The 23,313-nt window shown below is 50.7% G+C and overlaps 1 protein-coding gene across 2 annotated transcripts; it reads left to right on the top strand.

Annotated features, from left to right (window-relative positions):
* The first annotated feature begins 5,946 nt into the window (after window positions 1–5,946).
* On the top strand, window positions 5,947–22,276 carry FAIM (Fas apoptotic inhibitory molecule). Of its 2 annotated transcripts, XM_082260205.1 has the most exons (6): window positions 5,947–6,043; window positions 7,470–7,520; window positions 11,642–11,777; window positions 14,913–15,141; window positions 17,231–17,280; window positions 21,891–22,276. In XM_082260205.1, the coding sequence occupies exons 2-6, from the start codon at window positions 7,477–7,479 to the stop codon at window positions 22,038–22,040; spliced, it is 609 nt and encodes a 202-aa protein (XP_082116331.1). In that variant the 5' UTR covers window positions 5,947–6,043; window positions 7,470–7,476; the 3' UTR covers window positions 22,041–22,276. The 2 variants fall into 2 exon arrangements, with proteins under 2 accessions (XP_082116331.1, XP_082116332.1); XM_082260206.1 differs by lacking the exon at window positions 7,470–7,520 and having other exon boundaries at window positions 5,960–6,043.
* The last annotated feature ends 1,037 nt before the right edge of the window (window positions 22,277–23,313 follow it).

Below are 23,313 nucleotides of genomic sequence, written 5' to 3'. Positions count from 1 at the left end.
AGATGGGGGCACCGCCAGAGCAGAGAGGAAGGAGATGGGGGCACCGCCAGTGCAGAGAGGAAGGAGATGGGGGCACCGCCAGTGCAGAGAGGAAGGAGATGGGGCACTGCCAGTGCAGAGAGGAAGGAGATGGGGGCACCGCCAGTGCAGAGAGGAGGGAGATGGGGGCACCGCCAGTGCAGAGAGGAAGGAGATGGGGGCACCGCCAGTGCAGAGAGGAGGGAGATGGGGGCACCGCCAGAGCAGAGAGGAAGGAGATGGGGGCACCACCAGTGCAGAGAGGAAGGAGATGGTGGCACCGCCAGTGCAGAGAGGAGGGAGATGGGGGCACCGCCAGTGCAGAGAGGAAGGAGATGGGGGCACCGCCAGTGCAGAGAGGAAGGAGATGGGGGCACCGCCAGTGCAGAGAGGAGGGAGATGGGGGCACCGCCAGAGCAGAGAGGAAGGAGATGGGGGCACCGCCAGTGCAGAGAGGAAGGAGATGGGGGCACCGCCAGTGCAGAGAGGAAGGAGATGGGGCACTGCCAGTGCAGAGAGGAAGGAGATGGGGGCACCGCCAGTGCAGAGAGGAGGGAGATGGGGGCACCGCCAGTGCAGAGAGGAAGGAGATGGGGGCACCGCCAGTGCAGAGAGGAGGGAGATGGGGGCACCGCCAGAGCAGAGAGGAAGGAGATGGGGGCACCACCAGTGCAGAGAGGAAGGAGATGGGGGCACCACCAGTGCAGAGAGGAGGGATTGGGGGCACCACCAGTGCAGAGAGGAAGGAGATGGGGCACCGCCAGTGCAGAGAGGAAGGAGATGGGGGCACCGCCAGTGCAGAGAGGAAGGAGATGGGGGCACCCCCAGGGCAGAGAGGAAGGAGATGGGGGCACCACCAGTGCAGAGAGGAAGGAGATGGGGGCACCCCCAGTGCAGAGAGGAAGGAGATGGGGGCACCCCCAGTGCAGAGAGGAAGGAGATGGGGGCACCCCCAGTGCAGAGCTTGCTCAGGAATGGCATGTAGAAGACTTTTGGAGGATGGCCTGGTTTCAGGAATGGCAGCAAAGAAGCCGCTTCTCTCCAGGAAAATCATCCAGGACAGACTGATATTCTGCAGAAGGTACAGGGATTGGACTGCTGAGGACTCAGGGAAAGTCATTTTCTCTGATGAATCCCCTTCCCATTGTTTGGGGCGTCCGGAGAAGAAAAGGTGAGAGCAAATATCAGTCCTGTGTCATGCATCCTGAGACCATTCATGTGTGTGGGGGGGGGGGGGGGCTCACTCACAATTTGCCATGAATAAAGAACGGTACAAAAACATCCTCCGAGAGAAACTTCTCCCAACCATCCAAGAAGAGTTTGGTGAGGAACAATGCCTTTTCCAGCATGATGGAGCTCATTGCCATAAGGCAAAGTCATAACTAAGTGGTTTGGGGAACAAAACATGGGAAATTTTGGGTCCATGGCCAGGAAACTCCCCAGACCTTCATCCCATTGAGAACTTGTGGTCAAGCGGCAGGCGAACAAAAACCCTGCAAATTCTCACAAACTCCAAGCATTGATGATGCAAGAATGGGGGGGCATCAGTCAGGATGTGGCCCAAAAGTTGAGTGACAGCATGTCGGGGAGAATTGCAGAGGTCAGGAAAAAGAAGGGTCAACACTGCAAATATTGACTCTGCATAAACTTCATGTCATTGTCAATAAAAGTCTTTGACACTCATGGAATCACGGTCCCGGTATAGGAGGGATGGAGGTGGTCTCGGTTGACACTTATGGAATGGCGGTCCTAGTATAGGAGGGATGGAGGTGGTCCTGGTTGACACTTATGGAATGGCGGTCCCGGTATAGGAGGGATGGAGGTGGTCTCGGTTGACACTTATAGAATGGCGGTCCCAGTATAGAGGGATGGGGGTGGTCTCGGTTGACACTTATGGAATGGCGGTCCCGGTATAGGAGGGATGGGGTGGTCTCGGTTGACACTTATGGAATGGCGGTCCTGGTATAGGAGGGATGGGGTGGTCTCGGTTGACACTTATGGAATGGCGGTCCTGGTATAGGAGGGATGGAGGTGGTCTCGGTTGACACTTATGGAATGGCGGTCCTGGTATAAGAGGGATGGAGGTGGTCTCGGTTGACACTTATGGAATGGCGGTCCTGGTATAGGAGGGATGGAGGTGATCTCGGTTGACACTTATGGAATGGCGGTCCTGGTATAAGAGGGATGGAGGTGGTCTCGGTTGACACTTATGGAATGGCGGTCCTGGTATAAGAGGGATGGAGGTGGTCTCGGTTGACACTTATGGAATGGCGGTCCTGGTATAAGAGGGATGGAGGTGGTCTCGGTTGACACTTATGGAATGGCGGTCCTGGTATAGGAGGGATGGAGGTGGTCTCGGTTGACGCTTATGGAAGGGCGGTCCCAGTATAGAGGGATGGAGGTGATGTTGGTTGACGCTTATGGAATGGCGGTCCCGCTATAGGAGGGATGGAGGTGTTTCCGGTTGACACTTAGTGCCTCCCCCTCCTCCTCCTCCTGTGTCAGTGCCCCCCCTCTCCTCCTCCTGTGTCAGTGCCCGCCCCCTCTCCTCCTCCTGTGTCAGTGCCCCCCCTCCTTCTCCTCCTGTGTCAGTGCCCCCCCACCTCCTGCTCCTGTCAGTGCCCCCCCTCCCCCTGTGTCAGCGCAGCCCCTTCCTCCTCCGTCAGTGCCTCCCCCTCCTCCTGTGTCAGTGCCCGCCCCCTCTCCTCCTCCTGTGTCAGTGCCCCCCTCCTCCTGCATCAGTGCCTCCCCCTCCTCCTGTGTCAGTGCCCCCCTCCCCCTCCTCCTGCGTCAGTGCCTCCCCCTCCTCCTGCGTCAGTGCCTCCCTCTCCTCCTGCGTCAGTGCCTCCCTCTCCTCCTGCGTCAGTGCCTCCCCCTCCTCCTGCGTCAGTGCCTCCCCCTCCTCCTGTGTCAGTGCCCCCCCTCCTCCTCCTCCTGCGTCAGTGCCTCCCCCTCCTCCTGTGTCAGTGCCCCCCCTCCTCCTCCTCCTGCGTCAGTGCCTCCCTCTCCTCCTGCGTCAGTGCCTCCCCCTCCTCCTGTGTCAGTGCCTCCCCCTCCTCCTGTGTCAGTGCCCCCTCCTCCTCCTCCTGCGTCAGTGCCTCCCTCTCCTCCTGCGTCAGTGCCTCCCCCTCCTCCTGTGTCAGTGCCCCCTCTCCTCCTCCTCCTGCGTCAGTGCCTCCCCCTCCTCCTGTGTCAGTGCCCCCCCTCCTCCTGCGTCAGTGCCTCCCCCTCCTCCTGCGTCAGTGCCTCCCCCTCCTCCTGTGTCAGTGCCCCCCCTCCTCCTCCTCCTGCGTCAGTGCCTCCCTCTCCTCCTGTGTCAGTGCCCCCCCTCCTCCTGCGTCAGTGCCTCCCCCTCCTCCTGTGTCAGTGCCCCCCCTCCTCCTCCTCCTCCTCCTGCGTCAGTGCCTCCCCCTCCTCCTGCGTCAGTGCCTCCCCCTCCTCCTGTGTCAGTGCCCCCCCTCCTCCTGCGTCAGTGCCTCCCCCTCCTCCTGTGTCAGTGCCCCCCCTCCTCCTGCGTCAGTGCCTCCCTCTCCTCCTGCGTCAGTGCCTCCCCCTCCTCCTGCGTCAGTGCCTCCCCCTCCTCCTGTGTCAGTGCCCCCCCTCCTCCTCCTCCTGCGTCAGTGCCTCCCTCTCCTCCTGTGTCAGTGCCCCCCCTCCTCCTGCGTCAGTGCCTCCCCCTCCTCCTGTGTCAGTGCCCCCCCTCCTCCTCCTCCTGCGTCAGTGCCTCCCCCTCCTCCTGTGTCAGTGCCCCCCCTCCTCCTGCGTCAGTGCCTCCCCCTCCTCCTGTGTCAGTGCCCCCCCTCCTCCTCCTCCTGCGTCAGTGCCTCCCTCTCCTCCTGTGTCAGTGCCCGCCCCCTCTCCTCCTCCTGCTGCTTTAGTTTCATTTAAAGTTTCATATCCTGTCTACAGTCTGTGTAATAATCCTGTGTGCCCCCCTGTGTCTGTGTCTGTGTTTTATAAAAATAAGCCGTTCTTTACAAGTTTTCAGAGCGCCGATTGCCGCTTAAGTGACCCGCCGCCTCTCCCCTCCCCTCCCCTCCTCCTCCCCTCCCGACTGATAACAGCGAGGAATCCTCGGCTCCTACCACTGCAGGCAGCTGTCAGACCAGGAGAGGAGAGGAGAGAACTAACGTCCCTCTTAGATTGTAAGCTCTAATGAGCCGGGCCCTCTGATTCCTCCTGTATTGAAGTGTATTATATCTGTACTGTCTACCCTCATATTGTAAAGCGCTGCGTAAACTATCGGCGCTACATAAATCCTCTATAATAATAATAATATCTAACGGGTTACGTGAGCGGCGCTCTGAAAACTGGTAAATAATGCCTTATTTTTATAAGACGCAGACAGAAGACACCGGGACACCCCGGATTATTACACAGACTGTAGACAGGATGGTATAAAGTGGCTTAACCACCACTTTAACCGCTTCCTGACCGCCCTCTGCAGTTATACTGCGCAGGGTGTTCCTCCTGCGTGAACCGACGTAGGTATACATCGGTCGCCCGCCTGCAGTGCAGCTAGCGGGTGAGTGTGTGCCACCAGCGGTGCGCTCCGCCCCCGCTCGGCAGCAGGGACTCCGATGCAGCGGGCAGGCGATTCCGATTGCTGCTCCCGGGCACCTGCAGTCGCTCCCCGCTGAGAGAGAAGGACGGTCGGATGTTGTAATCACAGCTGACCGTTCTTCTCCCTGGAATGATCACAGAGCGCCTTCTATGTAGGATCACATGTCTCTATGATCATTTCACAAGCCACGCCCCCTCACAGTTAGAAACACGCCCCTAGGGACACAGTTAACCCCTTGATCACCCACAATGTTAACCCCTTCCCTGCCAGTGTCATTTTTACAGTAACAGTGCATATGTATAGCACTGATTACTGTAGTAATGTCACTGGTACCCCCAAAAGTGTCAAAAATGTCAGTCAGGGGGCCAATCTGTCCGCCGCAATGTCACAGTCCCACAAAGAATCGCAGATCGCCGCCATTACTAGTAAAAAAAAACAATAAAAATGACAACTTTTAGGCAAACCAATCAAAATACGCTTATTGCGATTTTGTTTTTTTACCAAACATATGTAGCAGAAAACAAATTGGCCTAAAATGTTAAAAAAAAAATAAATTTTAGATTTTTTTTGGGGAATGTTATATATCAGAATGAGAAAATTTTTTTATTTTTTTTCAGAATTGTCGCTTTTTTTGTTTATAGCGCAAAAAGTAAAAATCGCACCGCTGATCAAATACCACCAAAAAAAAGCTCTGTTTGTGGGAAAAAAAGGACATCAATTGTATTTGTGTACAGCGTCGCACGACCGCGCAATTGTCAGTTAAAGTAACGCAGTGCTGAATCACAAAAAATGGCCTGGTCATTAGGGGGGGAAATCCTTCCGGTCCAGAAGGGGTTAAATTGGAAGTTGAGATTTCGGGGGGGGGGGGATTTTCCTCCCCTTTGCCCCCCCCCCCTTGCGGACGCCCAGGGCGGAGAGGCTGAATAATAATAATAATAATGTGATTGGTGAGTACAGAGAGGGGAGGGGGGGATGGGATCTCCGCATTGCTCTTCCCTGGATCGGATACATTGTAATCACATATTTTCTATGAGCTCCGCCCTTTTCCCCGCCCGTATCCCATACATCCACCAATTACGGGGCTCACCCACATGTCACTTTAAACCTTGTACAGACACATGGCCTGACTCCTCCCACACCCAGGGGAACACCCCGCCCACACTGGTGTACAGGAAGCAAGACCCCGCCTACAATCATCTCTAACGAGACATCATCTATGGAAGAGAGACCCCGCCCACTCCGAGTACAGGGACCTAAACAAGAAGAGGTCACGCCCATCCACTTTAAAACGCAACACCATGTGATCAGAGAAACGTACGACGTCAGAGAGCGCGTGGTGGGCGGGACTATCGGCGGAAATGAGGGAACGGCGGGAAGGGGCGGGGCACAGTCTGGTCACCTGGAGACAGTTGCCCGGGCAGCGGAGGCCGCGTCACTCCAACTTCCGGCCCAGAGAATCAGGTGAGGACCCGAATAACGGGAGACAGAGGCCTGTGTGTACCGGGGACACCCCTCCCCCCTCTATGGGGAGTACAGGTCTGCTAGGTGTCCCCCCCCCTCTCCCATTTCTATTACTGGGGGGGAGGGGACAGGAGGTGATGGAAAATCTCCTAAATATCACCCCCTCCCCCTCCTTCCATTCACAGGATTCTGGCTTTAGAGTGGAACCCCAACCCATGAATGTGTATAGAGTGGGGGAGGGGGCTGTACTATCTCCACTCATCTCTCCGTGTATATAATCATTGTTACCATTGTCCAATCACAGGACTCCCTGCACTCTGCTGGTGTATTGTGTCACATGGGAGTACTCAGGGGAGGGGCTATTAGAAGTGTTGGGGTACCCAGGGGAGGGGCTATTAGAAGTGTCAGGGGTACCCAGGGGAGGGGCTATTAGAAGTGTTGGGGTACCCAGGGGAGGGGCTATTAGAAGTGTCGGGGGTACCCAGGGGAGGGGCTATTAGAAGTGTCGGGGGTACCCAGGGGTGGGGCTATTAGAAGTGTTGGGGTACCCAGGGGAGGGGCTATTAGAAGTGTCGGGGGTACCCAGGGGAGAGGCTATTAGAAGTGTTGGGGTACCCAGGGGAGGGGCTATTAGAAGTGTCGGGGGTACCCAGGGGTGGGGCTATTAGAAGTGTTGGGGTACCCAGGGGAGGGGCTATTAGAAGTGTTGGGGTACCCAGGGGAGGGGCTATTAGAAGTGTTGGGGTACCCAGGGGAGGGGCTATTAGAAGTGTTGGGGGTACTCAGAGGAAGCGCTATTAGAAGTGATGGGGTATCCAAGGGCAGGGCCAACCGGGGTGTCAGGGAGTACTCGGGGGGAGGAACCATTAGAGGTGTTGGGATACTCAGGGGAGGGACTATTAGGGGAAACAGGGAGTACTCAGGGGAGGGGCCATTAGAAGTGTCAGGAGTACTCAGGGGAAGGGCTATTCAAGATGGCGTGGTATCCAAGGACGGGGCAACTAGGGGTGTCAGGGAGTACCCGGGAGAGGGACCATTAGAGGTGATGGGGTACTCATGGGAGGAACTATAAGAGGCAACATAAAGTACTCCGGGGAGGGGCTATTAGAACTGTCAAGGGATACTCAGGGGAAGGGCTATTAGAGGTGATGGGGTATCCAAGGACCTCAGTTGCGCCCCCTGTATACACTCCATCTTCCCATTACTGGAGATATTTGATGAGATATACTGGAGATGATCCTACCAGGCCACCGTCATCCAATCACAGGAGACCCTACAGTCTGTATTAGCGTATTGTATCACATGATCCCTGCCATACCGCCATCATCCAATCACATGATCCCTGCCATACCGCCATCATCCAATCACAGGAGTCCTTGCAGTGTTTATAATTCTGGTTCTTTCTCTCTCATGCTGCGGATTGGAGGGGAGGAATGGCGGCTCACCAGGAGGTGACGATGTACGATGATGAAGTGAGGTAATGTCCCACCTACAGGAAGGGCCCCTCCACCCCTTTCCTGTATACATCCCCTCCCCCACACAGGAAATAAACAATGTCATCCTAACAGCTTTCAGAAGTTAAAGAGGAACTCCGCTAAGCACTGGCGTTGATTGATTTAAACTGAAGCACGCAGGATCAGGTGATTGGCTGCCATGTGGAGCTGCACCAGATTCTGAGAGCTCCAGATTTAGTAAATCTTCCCCTTCTGTGTACATCCGACCTCCATGAATGTATACTAACCCCCCCCCCCCCCTCGAACAGTCAGAGTTGTAACAGAATATGAACAGCTGTGTGTGACCCCTCCCTGTCATCATGTCATTGGTTGTCAGTGGTGGGGGCGGAGCATAGACACAGCATGGCTCCTCCAACTCCCGGTGATCCTAAAGGAAACGTATCTGCAGCAGAGCCGCTAAAAGCTGCGAGTGACTCCGGAAATACTGAAGCCGGAGGATCGCTGGCAGCAAACGAGAGATTTCTGTCCATAATTTTCTCTCCTGAGAAGATTCCTTCAAAGAAAAGCTGACGGTGACAACAAATTGTCTGCGGTGTCCCCAGCTCTGCCATTGGAAATGATGTGGAGAGGAGTTCTTCTTTAACCTGATTGCTGCAATTTAGCTGCTGTCAGTAGCAGAGATCCAATGAATGAGGCTGACAGTGTACTTATCTCCTGTATGTATCTACCCCCCCCCTTCATTCCCCCACTTGCCCCCCCTGTGTACATCTGCCCCATACATTTCCCCCATCTACCCCGTACACACCCTCTCTGCACCCCCCGTTTACAACTGCCCCGTACACTCCCCTATCTGCCGCCCCCCCCTGTGTACACCTGCCTCATCCATTTCCCCATCTGACCACCCCCCCCCCGTGTACATTTACCCCTGTGTACATCTGCCCTATACATTCTCCCATCTGCCCCCCCCCCCCCCTGTGTACATCTTTCCAGTGCATTACCATTACCCTCGCTGCCTCCCCTGTGTACATCTGTCCCTTACATTCCCCTCTGCCCCCCTGTGTACATCTGCCCCATAAACCCCTCTCTGCCTCGACTGTGTACATCTGCCCTGTACACTCCCCTCTCTGCCCCCCCCCCTGGTGTGCATCTGCCCCGTACACTCCCCTCTCTGCCCCCCCCCCTGGTGTGCATCTGCCCCGTACACTCCCCTCTCTGCCCCCCCCCCTGGTGTGCATCTGCCCCGTACACTCCCCTCTTCCCCCCGTGTACATCTGCCCCGTACACTCCCCTCTCTGCCCCCCCCCCCTGGTGTGCATCTGCCCCGTACACTCCCCTCTCTGCCCCCCCCCCTGGTGTGCATCTGCTCCGTACACTCCCCTCTCTGCTCTGCCCTGTACACCCCCCCCCCCATCCCCCCTGTGTGCAACTGCCCTCTACACTCCCCTTTTCTGAAAGTGTCAGAAATAGGTACTGTCTGTTCTGTCCAGCCCTAGTTGGTTTTACAATGGAAGGAGGAATCTATTATTGCTTGTAATTGACAGCACAAAGAGTTAGATTAACAGGAGATCTCTACAGCCTGGAATTAGACCAGACCTGGATCCATGGATGATCCGGGACAGACATTATAGACCATTCCCGCTCCATGGATGATCCGGGACAGACATTATAGACCATTCCCGCTCCATGGATGATCCGGGACAGACATTATAGACCATTCCCGCTCCATGGATGATCCGGGACAGACATTATAGACCATTCCCGCTCCATGGATGATCCGGGACAGACATTATAGACCATTCCCGCTCCATGGATGATCCGGGACAGACATTATAGACCATTCCCGCTCCATGGATGATCCGGGACAGACATTATAGACCATTCCCGCTCCATGGATGATCCGGGACAGACATTATAGACCATTCCCGCTCCATGGATGATCCGGGACAGACATTATAGACCATTCCCGCTCCATGGATGATCCGGGACAGACATTATAGACCATTCCCGCTCCATGGATGATCCGGGACAGACATTATAGACCATTCCCGCTCCATGGATGATCCGGGACAGACATTATAGACCATTCCCGCTCCATGGATGATCCGGGACAGACATTATAGACCATTCCCGCTCCATGGATGATCCGGGACAGACATTATAGACCATTCCCGCTCCATGGATGATCCGGGACAGACATTATAGACCATTCCCGCTCCATGGATGATCCGGGACAGACATTATAGACCATTCCCGCTCCATGGATGATCCGGGACAGACATTATAGACCATTCCCGCTCCATGGATGATCCGGGACAGACATTATAGACCATTCCCGCTCCATGGATGATCCGGGACAGACATTATAGACCATTCCCGCTCCATGGATGATCCGGGACAGACATTATAGACTATTCCCGCTCCATGGATGATCTGGGACAGACATTATAGACCATTCCCGCTCCATGGATGATCCGGGACAGACATTATAGACCATTCCCGCTCCATGGATGATCCGGGACAGACATTATAGACCATTCCCGCTCCATGGATGATCCGGGACAGACATTATAGACCATTCCTGCTCCATGGATGATCCGGGACAGACATTATAGACCATTCCCGCTCCATGGATAATCCAGGACAGACATTATAGACCATTCCTGCTCCATGGATGATCCGGGACAGACATTATAGACCATCCCTGCTCCATGGATGATCTGGGACCGATATTATAGACAATTCCCGCTCCATGGATGATCCGGGACAGACATTATAGACCATTCCTGCTCCATGGATGATCCGGGACAGACATTATAGACCATTCCTGCTCCATGGATGATCCGGGACAGACATTATAGACCATTCCTGCTCCATGGATGATCCGGGACAGACATTATAGACCATTCCCGCTCCATGGATGATCCAGGACAGACATTATAGACCATTCCCGCTCCATGGATGATCCGGGACAGACATTATAGACCATTCCCGCTCCATGGATGATCCGGGACAGACATTATAGACCATTCCCGCTCCATGGATGATCCGGGACAGACATTATAGACCATTCCTGCTCCATGGATGATCCGGGACAGACATTATAGACCATTCCCGCTCCATGGATGATCCGGGACAGACATTATAGACCATTCCCGCTCCATGGATGATCCAGGACAGACATTATAGACCATTCCCGCTCCATGGATGATCCGGGACAGACATTATAGACCATTCCCGCTCCATGGATGATCCGGGACAGACATTATAGACCATTCCCGCTCCATGGATGATCCGGGACAGACATTATAGACCATTCCCGCTCTATGGATGATCCGGGACAGACATTATAGACCATTCCCGCTCCATGGATGATCCGGGACAGACATTATAGACCATTCCCGCTCCATGGATGATCCGGGACAGACATTATAGACCATTCCCGCTCCATGGATGATCCGGCCTCTAAGCCATTTTATGTGGAAATAATGCAAGCTTGAAGCTGCACCATTCAGTTAGAACTTATCTCTGACACTTTATATTCCCCCCCCCCCCCCCCATTTTATTTGTATGCCGTCCACCAATCACAATTCAGTATGTGGATTATGCATGCAAGCTTTTATCATCTGTACCTGAGATGATGGGGGTGGAGCTATGTCACAGATTTTGGGGAGTCCCAGGTTGCTCTGGGTCGGTGCTGTGTCATTCTTGTGTAGAACCTTCTAGTTCTGCTTGTATATTGTTGTTCTGGTTTGTCAGGACTGCAGATCCTTCCATTGTTCTGGGGACATTTCCTCTATACTGGGAGCACTGGGAGCACTGGGATCTTTACTAGTGAATACTGTCAGATAAATGATACCTGCTTGTTTTCAATTGCTATGAATGTCCTAATTGTATCCATTCATCTTCCCTCCCCCCCCCTATTCTATTGGTCAGTAATAAGAATGTCCCCGGTATATCGGGAATTGTCCTCACCTGCGGTGCGAGTCTCTTCATCTGCAGACCCCTAATCCCTCTGTGTGGTGTGAAGCTCCTCTAATCCTGGAGATCATTATCCTGAGTCCGGTAATCTCTCAGTACTGAGGATACCCCCCCCCCCTCCTCCATACACCATGTGACCCCCCCCCCCCCCTCCATCTCCCTACAGATCACGCTACGGCCGGCTGGAGAAAATGACCGACCTGGTGGCCGTGTGGGAAGTCGCTCTCAGTGACGGAGTCCATAAGATTGAGTTTGAACATGGCACCACGTCAGGGAAGAGAGTGGTCTATGTGGACGGGAAGGTAAGACCCTTCATCTGTGTGTGCATGGATATAAAATCTGATTTACAGGATCTCACAAAAGTAAGTACACCCCTCACATTTTATCTTTTCATGTGACAACACTGAAGAAATGAGACTTTGCTACAATGTAAAGTAGTGAGTGTACAGCTTGTATAACAGTGTAAATTTACTGTCCCCTCAAAATAACTCAACACACAGCCATTAATGTCTAAACCGCTGGCAACAAAAGTCAGTACACCCCTAAGTGACAATCTCCAAATTGGGCCCAATTAGCCATTTTCCCTCCCCGGTGTCATGTGACTCGTTATGGGCCATACACACTATAAGATTTTCTGAAGACTTTTTCCTTTAGACTTGCCAAAACCAGATAATATGATGTCAAACCTAAACACTTTCAATTTGTATGCAGTCTGGCAGGCCCTTGCACTACATAGAAAAGGTAAATCTGAAGGAAATCTAACCACAAAAGTTGGATAGTGCGTATCCAGCTTTAGTGTTACAAGGTCTCAGGTGTGAATTGGGGGGAGGGGTGGTAAATTTGGTGTTATCGCTCTCACTCTCTCATACTGGTCACTGGAAGTTCAACATGGCACCTCATGGCAAAGAACTCTCTGAGGATCTGAAAAAAAGAATTGTTGCTCTACATAAAGATGGCCTAGGCTATAAGAAGATTGCCAAGACCCTGAAACTGAGCTGCAGCACATTGGCCAAGACCATACAGCGGTTTAACAGGACAGGTTCCACTCAGGACAGGCCTTGCACAAAGAACTTGAGTGCCGTGCTCAGCGTCATATCCAGAGGTTGTCTTTGGGAAATAGACGTATGAGTGCTGCCAGCATCGCTGCAGAGGTAGAAGGGGTGGGGGAGGGGTCAGCCTGTCAGTGCTCAGACCATACGCTGCACACTGCATCAAATTGGTCTGTATGGCTGTCATCCCAGAAGGAAGCCTCTTCTAAAGATGATGGACAAGAAAGCCCACAAACAGTTTGCTGAAGACAAGCAGACTAAGGACATGGATTACTGGAACCATCTCCTGTGCTCTGATGAGACCAAGATAAACTTATTTGGTGTCAGATGGTGTCAGGCGTGTGTGGGGGCAACCAGGTGAGGAGTACAAAGACAAGTGTGTCTTCCTACAGTCAGGCATGGTGGTGGGAGTGTCATGGTCTGGGGCTGCATGAGTGCTGCCGGCACTGGGGAGCTACAGATCATTGAGGGAACCATGAATGCCAACATGTACTGTGACATACTGAAGCAGAGCATGATCCCCTCCCTTCAGAGACTGGGCCGCAGGGCAGTATTCCAACACAACGACCCCAAACACCTCCAAGATGACCACTGCCTTGCTAAAGAAGCTGAGGGTAAAGGTGATGGACTGGCCAAGCATTTCTCCAGACCTAAACCCTATTGAGCATCTGTGGGGATCCTCAAATGGAAGGTGGAGGAGGGGAAGGTCTCTAACATCCACCAGCTCTGTGATGTCATCATGGAGGAGGGGAAGAGGACTCCAGTGACAACCTGTGAAGCTCTGGTGAACTCCATGCCCAAGAGGGTTAAGGCAGTGCTGGAAAATAATGGTGGCCACACAAAATATTGACACTTTGGGCTCAATTTGGACATTTAACACACCTGCTCCCCATTCACACCTGAGACCTTGTAACACTAATGAGTCACATGACACTGGGGACGGAAAATGGCTAATTGGGCCCAATTTGGAGATTGTCACTTAGGGGTGTACTGACTTTTGTTGCCAGCGGTTTAGACATTAATGGCTGTGTGTTGAGTTATTTTGAGGGGACAGTAAATTTACACTGTTATACAAGCTGTACACTCACTACTTTACATTGTAGCAAAGTCTCATTTCTTCAGTGTTGTCACATGAAAAGATAGTACACCACTCACATTTTTGTAAATATTTTATTCTAGCAGCATACACATCTAAAGGGATGTAGGGATGTGTTCTTTCATATAAGGCACAGCATGCATGTTTTAAAGGGATGCTGGGATTTGTTCTTTCATAGAACACTCTGGCTTCACAGGAGTACTGATGTTTAGGAGTCTGTTAGCCCCTCCCACCAGCCTTGCAGCAAAGACAGACGCATAGATGACCTCTCTGGGTCTCAAAGTTATTTCCTAAAAACAATAAATGCAAGGGGTGCTGAGGACCTAGGTTAATAGAGGGTGCCACATCCCTGGTTAAGTACAAGAAGAAATGATTCCCCTGAGTGAGTGGGACTTTAAAGGCACATAGATATTAGAGAATATATAATGGTATGAAAAATTGAATTTTATTAAATATAAAGTACAATAGGGAAGATAAAATAACATGTGCAGACAATAAGCAGCAAGACAAAAAAACTCATGACGCTAAGACGAATACCCAACATGTTTCGAAGCCATAAACATTATTTGCTCCTTCTTCAGGGGTTGTTTCTCAAAGCGGTACTCTGATAATATAAAAATAGAGGTATGAGACCCATATTTTATAGAAGATTAAATAATGTGCAATATTCTTGCATTTCGCACAACATAATGAATAGATTGTGAGTACTTACAGAGTTTTGAGTCAGAGTTGGGCTTACATGGTATGCACAATAATTAAAAACAACTGAAGGTATAGATCCGTCTGGCAATATATGTGGCAGAGTGAATTGCACTTATCATCAATCCATAAGCATCCTAATTGGTGGAATTAAGAGGGTGCCCTAATATTAGCTGAACATCTGAAGTCCTAAAAAAGGAGGAGCCAGGAGCAATCCCAGATGGTATAAAGTATCCCCAGGGAGGCAGGGTATAGCCGATCTAAAAAAAGAATAGGCAAATAGTTGCTGGTAAATAGGATGGATATTAATTGAATGGGATGCAAAAAATTAATAAAATTAAATTTTTCATACCATTATATATTCTCTAATATCTATGTGCCTTTAAAGTCCCACTCAGGGGAATCATTTCTAAAAACAATAAATAATTTTATTTTTAAGTTCATGGGGGAGGGGCACCAGGGAAGGTATTGTATGCAGTCATTACAGTTCAGCAGTGTAGCATTTCCCATGATGCATTGTGTTGTGCCCCTTCATACCGGCACATTATGCACGGGAGGTGATGTGCGGTCCTTGTTGTGTCTCTGGGTGTCAGGAAATTATACGGAAGGATTGGATGTTTAAGCTGGTGGGGAAGGAGACGTTTCCTGTGGGAGCCGCTCAGACGAAGGCCACCATCAACATCGACGCGGTCAGCGGCTTCGCCTACGAGTACACACTGGAGGTGAACGGCAAGAGTCTGAAGAAGTACATGGAGAACCGGTCCAAGACCACCAACACCTGGGTGCTCCACCTAGACGGGGAGGACTGCAGGGTGGTGCTGGGTGAGTGGTGTTCCATCATCTGCATGTACAGTGGGTACGGAAAGTATTCAGACCCCCTTAAATTTTTCACTCTTTGTTATATTGCAGCCATTTGCTAAAATCATTTAAGTTCATTCTTCTTCCTCATGAATGTACACATAGCACCCCATACTGACAGAAAAACACAGAATTGTTGACATTGTTGCAGATTTATTAAAAAAGAAAAACTGAAATATCACATGGTCCTAAGTATTCAGACCCTTTGCTGTGACACTCATATATTTAACTCAGGTGCTTTCCCTTTCTTCTGATCATCCTTGAGATGGTTCTACACCTTCATTTGAGTCCAGCTGTGTTTGATTATACTGATTGAACTTGATTAGGAAAGCCACACACCTGTCTATATAAGACCTTCCAGATCACAATGCATGTCAGAGCAAATGAGAATCATGAGGTCAAAGGAACTGCCTGAAGAGCTCAGAGACAGAATTGTGGCAAGGCACAGATCTGGCCAAGGTTACAAAAAGATTTCTGCTGCACTTAAGGTTCCTAAGAGCACAGTGGCCTCCATAATCCTCAAATGGAAGACGTTTGGGACGACCAGAACCCTTCCTAGAGCTGGCCATCCGGCCAAACTGAGCTATCGGGGGAGAAGAGCCTTGGTGAGAGAGGTAAAGAAGAACCCAAAGATCACTGTGGCTGAGCTCCAGAGATGCAGTCAGGAGATGGGAGAAAGTTGTAGAAAGTCAACCATCACTGCAGCCCTCCACCAGTCGGGGCTTTATGGCAGAGTGGCCCGACGGAAGCCTCTCCTCAGTGTAAGACACATGAAAGCCCGCATGGAGTTTGCTAAAAAACACCTGAAGGACTCCAAGATGGTGAGAAATAAGATTCTCTGGTCTGAGGAGACCAAAATAGAACTTTTTGGCCTTAATTCTAAGCGGTATGTGTGGAGAAAACCAGGCACTGCTCATCACCTGTCCAATACAGTCCCAACAGTGAAGCATGGTGGTGGCAGCATCATGCTGTGGGGGTGTTTTTCAGCTGCAGGGACAGGACGACTGGTTGCAATCGAGGGAAAGATGAATGCGGCCAAGTACAGGGATATCCTGGACAAAAACCTTCTCCAGAGTGCTCTGGACCTCAGACTGGGCCGAAGGTTTACCTTCCAACAAGACAATGACCCTAAGCACACAGCTAAAATAACGAAGGAGTGGCTTCACAACAACTCCGTGACTGTTCTTGAATGGCCCAGCCAGAGCCCTGACTTAAACCCAATTGAGCATCTCTGGAGAGACCTAAAAATGGCTGTCCACCAACGTTTACCATCCAACCTGACAGAACTGGAGAGGATCTGCAAGGAGGAATGGCAGAGGATCCCCAAATCCAGGTGTGAAAGACTTGTTGCATCTTTCCCAAAAAGACTCCTGGCTGTATTAGATCAAAAGGGGGCTTCTACTAAATACTGAGCAAAGGGTCTGAATACTTAGGACCGAATGATATTTCAGTTTTTCTTTTTTAATAAATCTGCAAAAATGTCAACAATTCTGTGTTTTTCTGTCAGTATGGGGTGCTATGTGTACATTCATGAGGAAGAAGAATGGCTGCAATATAACAAAGAGTGAAAAATTTAAGGGGGTCTGAATACTTTCCGTACCCACTGTATCTGTCCTCCACCCTCGGGGGATATCAGTCCCACTCTCCACCCTCGGGGGATATTAGTCCCGCTCCACCCTCGGGGGATATTAGTCCCGCTCCACCCTCGGGGGATATTAGTCCCGCTCCACCCTCGGGGGATATTAGTCCCGCTCCACCCTCGGGGGATATCAGTCCCGTTCCACCCTCGGGGGATATCAGTCCCGTTACACCCCTCCCTGGGGGTATACAAATTCCGCTCCACCCCCAGGGGGTATACAAATTCCACTCCACCCCCCGGGAGGATCCAAGTCCTGCTCCACCCCCTAGGAGGGATCCAAATCCTGCTCTACCCTTCCCCGGTGGGGGATTCAAAAACCTGCTCCACCCTCAGTGGGTACAAATCCTGCACCCCCCCCCCCCCCCCCCGTATTGTGTAGAGTTGGATTATAATTGATGGTCTCTCATGTTGCAGAGAAGGACACGATGGACGTTTGGTGTAATGGAAAGAAGTTGGAGACAGCGGTAGGTGCCCTCACCCAATCACATGATACTTATTATTATTTTCTTTCTTTTTCATTGGTTGGGTATTCAGGTGATGAAGATTTGGTCCTCTAAATTCCATAGGGATCACCACTGCTGAAGTCCAGCACCTTGTAATATCCTCAGCTACCGGGGGAGGGTCTTGTATTTATGAGCTTCATTCTTGGCCTTCAGATGATCCTTGGGTCAATGTTGGGTCTCTGGGATTCCAGGACCTCTACTGCCCCCTGATGCTGTGTCAGTTCAAATTGAAAGTGGTTGTAAATCCTCCATATCCCCAGAGAAGTGACCGGCCTCAGGTTATACATAGAGAATGAATAAACCCTCCTACTTACGCTGTACCTGTTTATCTGCAGTCTTCTCTCTTCTACATCCATTCCAAGTACAGAATTTATACAGCTTGCCTGAGCTTTCAGGAAGCGGGGGGGGGGGGGGGGGGTGAGCTGATGTTACACTCTGCAGTGCTCAGTGAGGAGACCTACACAGGAACAGAGCTGAGGCTGTGTTGGAGCCCCCTTCCCTGTCACCTTTTTTCTCTTGGTGTCAGAAGAGACTCATGCAGATAGTAGAGGAAAGAGGTAGCAGACAGAAATTACACTCAGTGTTATGGATTAAGACAAGTACACAGTATAGAGGGATGTGCTTTGTTCAGATTTCATGTTTGAGGTTTACAACCACTTTAATTTGAAGTTTAGAGGCTCTTTGTCTACCGGTCTGTTCACCATCCTCTCTGGAATGTACACAAATCTGCACATGTGTGCGAGTGATGTCATTCTGCATCAGCCAATCGAGACAGTCGATGACCGGCGCCCAGGAAGAAGATGCCAGCGAGGGACCTTGAGAGCAGAGGTAAGTATTGTTGACTTCTGATGTCTGCATTAGGTGACGGGGGTGGGGTGTAACTCCATCCGTGGCACCACAAACTCCTGACTTTTAGCTTTACAGCCACCCAATTACTTCTTTACATTACTGATGGAGCCCCTCCTCCTGCCGAACAAGGCGTCCCAGGCTCACCTGTCCAATCTGGGTGTCCGGATAGAGAGAGGCTGGAGATCAGCTAACTTTCCTGACCTCCTCTCTGAAGAATGAACCTGGAAGTGCTCAGCTCTGATTACTTCTGTGTTCAGAGCTGTCAGTGTCCGGCCGCTGTGGCTGTGGAGGAATCTGAGCACAGTGAGCACTCAGTCATCTGCAGTAGAATGCAGAGGTGACATTAGGGGTCTAATAGACCCCTGATGTCTCCTTAACCACTTCACGCCAAAACAATCAGCCAGGGCCGCTGATAGGGGGGGACCTCTTCTAGGGGGCCGAGCACACAGGGGGGCCCACACAGGGAGGGGGATTAGTGATGAATGACATTTACAGAAATCTTCCTCAAGCAGCTGAAAGATGATCTTTCCCCTTCTCCCTGCTGCCAGGTTTTATCTGCTAAGAAAGAGATCGTTGTCTCTCACTAATGCCCCTCCATGTGTTTCACCATGCCCCCCCCCCCCCCCCCCAGCACTGGCTCTAATGTTAGCTTTGCTCCTGAGTTTTTTATCTCTGTAACTTTGTTTCTCCACCTGCAGTTCTTCCTATTCTCCTTGTCCCAGCCTGTATATTTTTTTCATCTCTCTCCCCCATTGCTCTGTCTTCCTGACACAGTCACAGCTGATCAGCTGCATTCCAGTGGGGGGAGGAATTTATTGATACACCGGTTCCATAGCTGCCTGTTATCTTGTCCCAGTGCAGTGTAGTGCGCTTTATGTAGCTGGGCTTCCCCCTCCTCTCCCCCAGACTGCTTCCTGATCTATGCAACTTTATGTAGCTGGGCTTCCCCCTCCTCCCCCAGACTGCTTCCTGATCTATGCAACTTTATGTAGCTGGGCTTCCCCCTCCTCCCCCAGACTGCTTCCTGATCTATGCAACTTTATGTAGCTGGGCTTCCCCCTCCTCCCCCCAGACTGCTTCCTGATCTATGCAACTTTATGTAGCTGGGCTTCCCCCTCCTCTCCCCCCAGACTGCTTCCTGATCTATGCAACTTTATGTAGCTGGGCTTCCCCCTCCTCCCCCCAGACTGCTTCCTGATCTATGCAACTTTATGTAGCTGGGCTTCCCCCTCCTCCCCCCAGACTGCTTCCTGATCTATGCAACTTTATGTAGCTGGGCTTCCCCCTCCTCTCCCCCAGACTGCTTCCTGATCTATGCAACTTTATGTAGCTGGGCTTCCCCCTCCTCCCCCCAGACTGCTTCCTGATCTATGCAACTTTATGTAGCTGGGCTTCCCCCTCCTCTCCCCAGACTGCTTCCTGATCTATGCAACTTTATGTAGCTGGGCTTCCCCCTCCTCTCCCCCAGACTGCTTCCTGATCTATGCAACTTTATGTAGCTGGGCCTCCCCCTCCTCTCCCCCCAGACTGCTTCCTGACCTATGCAACTTTTATGTAGCTGGGCTTCCCCCTCCTCTCCCCCAGACTGCTTCCTGACCTATGCAACTTTATGTAGCTGGGCCTCCCCCTCCTCTCCCCCCAGACTGCTTCCTGACCTATGCAACTTTTATGTAGCTGGGCTTCCCCCTCCTCTCCCCCCAGACTGCTTCCTGACCTATACAAATTTATGTAGCTGGGCTTCCCCCTCCTCTCCCCCAGACTGCTTCCTGATCTATGCAACTTTATGTAGCTGGGCTTCCCCCTCCTCTCCCCAGACTGCTTCCTGATCTATGCAACTTTATGTAGCTGGGCTTCCCCCTCCTCTCCCCAGACTGCTTCCTGATCTATACAACTTTGCTTTTTCTCCCCTTCACTGTCAGTTCTCTCTGCATCCATGTATCACCTCCATCTATGTCTCAACACCCCCCCCCCCCTTCAGCCACTGCCCTCCGGTGCTTCTACCAGCTCGCCCGTGCTATTGGCGAGCCGTAGAATGAATCGGCCGGTGGTGGCCATTTACCATAGAGCTGACCGAAGAACAGATGATCCCTGGTCATCTCTATGACCTTCGGAGGCTGGGGGTGACGTTATGACCAGTTGTAAACACATCCATTGTCTCGGGTGGGAAGCCAAGATTGTTATTATTATTATTATTATAATTTTATTTATTTTATCTCAGGCTTTCCAGCATTGAGGAGAGCTGGGGAGATGAAGAGATGTCTTATAGACCCCCTCTCTCTCCATAAAGAGGACCTCTCATGTCCTATTACAGGGGATGTTTACGTTCCTTGTTATAGGAATAAAAGTAATCAAAAAAAATGTAAAGGCAAAGTGTCTAAATATAAAAGTAAAAAAAAAACAATAAAAAAAAAAGTGCCCGCGTGTTCGCATGCAGAAGTAAACGCATATTTAACTCGCGCTCGCATATGTAAACCTCATTCAAACCACACATGTGAGGTATCGCCGCAATCGTTAGAGTGAAACCAATAATTCTATCCCCCGACGTCCTCTGTAACTCTAAGCTGGTAACCTGTACATTTTTTTAAAGTGTCGCCTATGGAGAATCAGGTACCAAAGTTTGGCGCCATTCCACAAGTGTGCGCAATTTTAAAGCGTGACATGTTTGGTATCTATATACTCGGCGTAACATTGTCTTTCACATTCTAGAAAAACATTGGGCTAACTTTACTGTTTTTTTTATTATGAAAAAATGAGTTGGAAAAATTGCTGCATAAATACCGTGCGACATAAAACGTTGCAACGACCGCCATTTTATTCCCTAGGGCAGGGGTGTCCAAACTATGGCCCTCCAGCTGTTCAGGAACTACAATTCCCATCATGCCTAGTTATGTCTGTGAATGTTAGAGATTTGCAATGCCTCATGGGAATTGTAGTTCCTGAACAAGTTGGAGGGCCATAGTTTGGACACCCCTGCCCTAGGGCCCCCCCCCCCCTCCCTTTATCCTGTATATGTCTTTGTTTTTTTTTGCATGGACTTCTGGGTGTGATGCCCCAATATAAAATACTTTTGGCACTTTTATTAGTATAGTCATATCCACACAGTTATCATTTTATACATAGACCCCCCTCCCCCCCCCGGTGTACCCCGATTTGTACACGCAGGAATGGTATACACGCTGTTATTGGAAGTGGTTTTGTTGTCTTGTATGGATAAAACATTAAAGTGATTATAAAGACAGAAGGTGCAATCCATGCATTAGGATAACAAGCCTTGTGTGCCCCTCCCCCCTCAACCCCCCTATCACTTATCTGAGCCCCCTCTTTATCCAGTGATGTCCAGGAGTCCCCTCGGCCATCCGGGACTCTCCCTCCTGATTGGCTGCGGCACTATTGACTTATGCAGCTGTCAAAGTCAGTTAGCTAATGGGGAGAGAGGGGGGGCGGGACCAGGCCACGGCTCTGTGTCTGAATGGATACACAGAGCTTCAGCTCGGCTCAGGTGTCCCCATAGCAAGCTGCCTGCTGTGGGGGCACTTGACAGGAGGGAGGAGCCAGGAGCATCGGAAAGGGACCCGAGAGGAGGAGAATCCGGGCTGCTCTGTTTATAAAAAAAGAAGAGACTTTACAATCCCTTTAATAAAACTTTATTGAACCCAACACTGTGTAGAGATGACGAAGTGTGATTGATAGAAGATCGGTAACGCTGTGTGTTCTGTGCACAGGGGGAGTTTGTAGAGGACGGCACGGAGACGCACTTCAGCATCGGAAATCACGACTGCCGCATCAAGGCGGTGAGCAGCGGCAAGCGGCGGGAAGGGATCATCCATACTCTGATTGTGGACGATTGTGAAATTCCCGAGAGCGTGGAGTAACTCTCTCCAGATTCTGATCAGGGACTGATAGTCGTCATGTTTAACCCTTTCCCTGCAAGTCACGGACTGTAGCGCCCCCTGGAGGGTGTAGCTGGTTAGTGCCGGTCCTTTATATGGGTGTGTGAACCCTGTGATGGGGGAGCAGACCAATCACAGAGCTGTACAGAGGTCACATGGAATGACACTTGTACTTCCAGGCCTATTTATAAAGATCGAACGTTCGATTTGTGTTTTCCTCCAAATATTGTAAATTTCTGTTTATTTATAAAGCTGCTCTGGGCTTTTTTTCTTCTGTTTTGGCCGAGATAAAATAATATTACAGAAAAAATAATTTTTACAGGAAATTCCACAATTTTTTAAACATTGTTCTGCTTTTTATTTTTGTGGTTTTTCTATCACTTTAAAGTGGAACTCCAGGAAAAGTCACATGACACGCTCCAGTCTGTCGGCGGCCTTAACACAATTTGTTTTTCCCTATCACATGGCATTACCTGTTGATCCTGCCAGTAAAAACCCTTTTATAATTCTACTTCCTGTAACAGGGTGACAGCACCGTTCATTCGGTAGTGAAATCAGAGCAGTGTTGTCACCCTGTATGGACAGGTAAAAAAAAAGTCCAACTCCAGGTAACTTTTACATTGTTACAAAAACTGTTTTTATCTATTTTCTTTTGGAAGAAAGTTAAACCAGCTGACCATTGTAAGCCCCGCCCCTTCCCTTTGCCCCACCCCTGTAAGTGCCAATTATGTTGGACAGTTTGGCCTTTTATAGGAAGTGGGACAATAAGAGATCCACTGGCAGGATCAAAAAGTGATAGAACCGGGGAAGAAGAAAACCCGCTGATGATATCCGGGCTTCCCGTCAGTCTTGCACCGTAGTTATTCCGGTTTCACTGCACACTGAGAGCGTCCCAGGGAAAGTCAGGGAAGGTAAAATAGAAGCCGATTACATTTCAGCTTTAATGCCACCAACAGACTGCGTTATCTGTTATTTTTGCAGAGTTCCACTTTACATCATTTACAGCCCCTTATATCTCATGTATGGAGGTGGAGAAGAGACTTTCCTCCAGGAAGCTACATTTATTTATTACTTGTTAGATGTGAAATGATCATTGAGGGAAGTTGGGGGAGGGGCTTTTATCTCCCCGATCTTTATAAATAGGCCCATTTGTACGGTGCCCAGAGGGTGCTGGGATTCCGCCATATAGGGGGGAGGTGTGTTGTAGATTTGACATCTCAGGAATAGTGACATGGTTGCCATGAGAATAAATCTT

The sequence above is a fragment of the Pelophylax lessonae genome, assembly GCF_965119305.1.
Source record: "Pelophylax lessonae genome assembly, chromosome: 6".
In the NCBI taxonomy this organism is placed as follows: Eukaryota; Metazoa; Chordata; class Amphibia; order Anura; family Ranidae; genus Pelophylax; species Pelophylax lessonae.
This window is presented reverse-complemented; position numbering and strand designations above follow the sequence as displayed.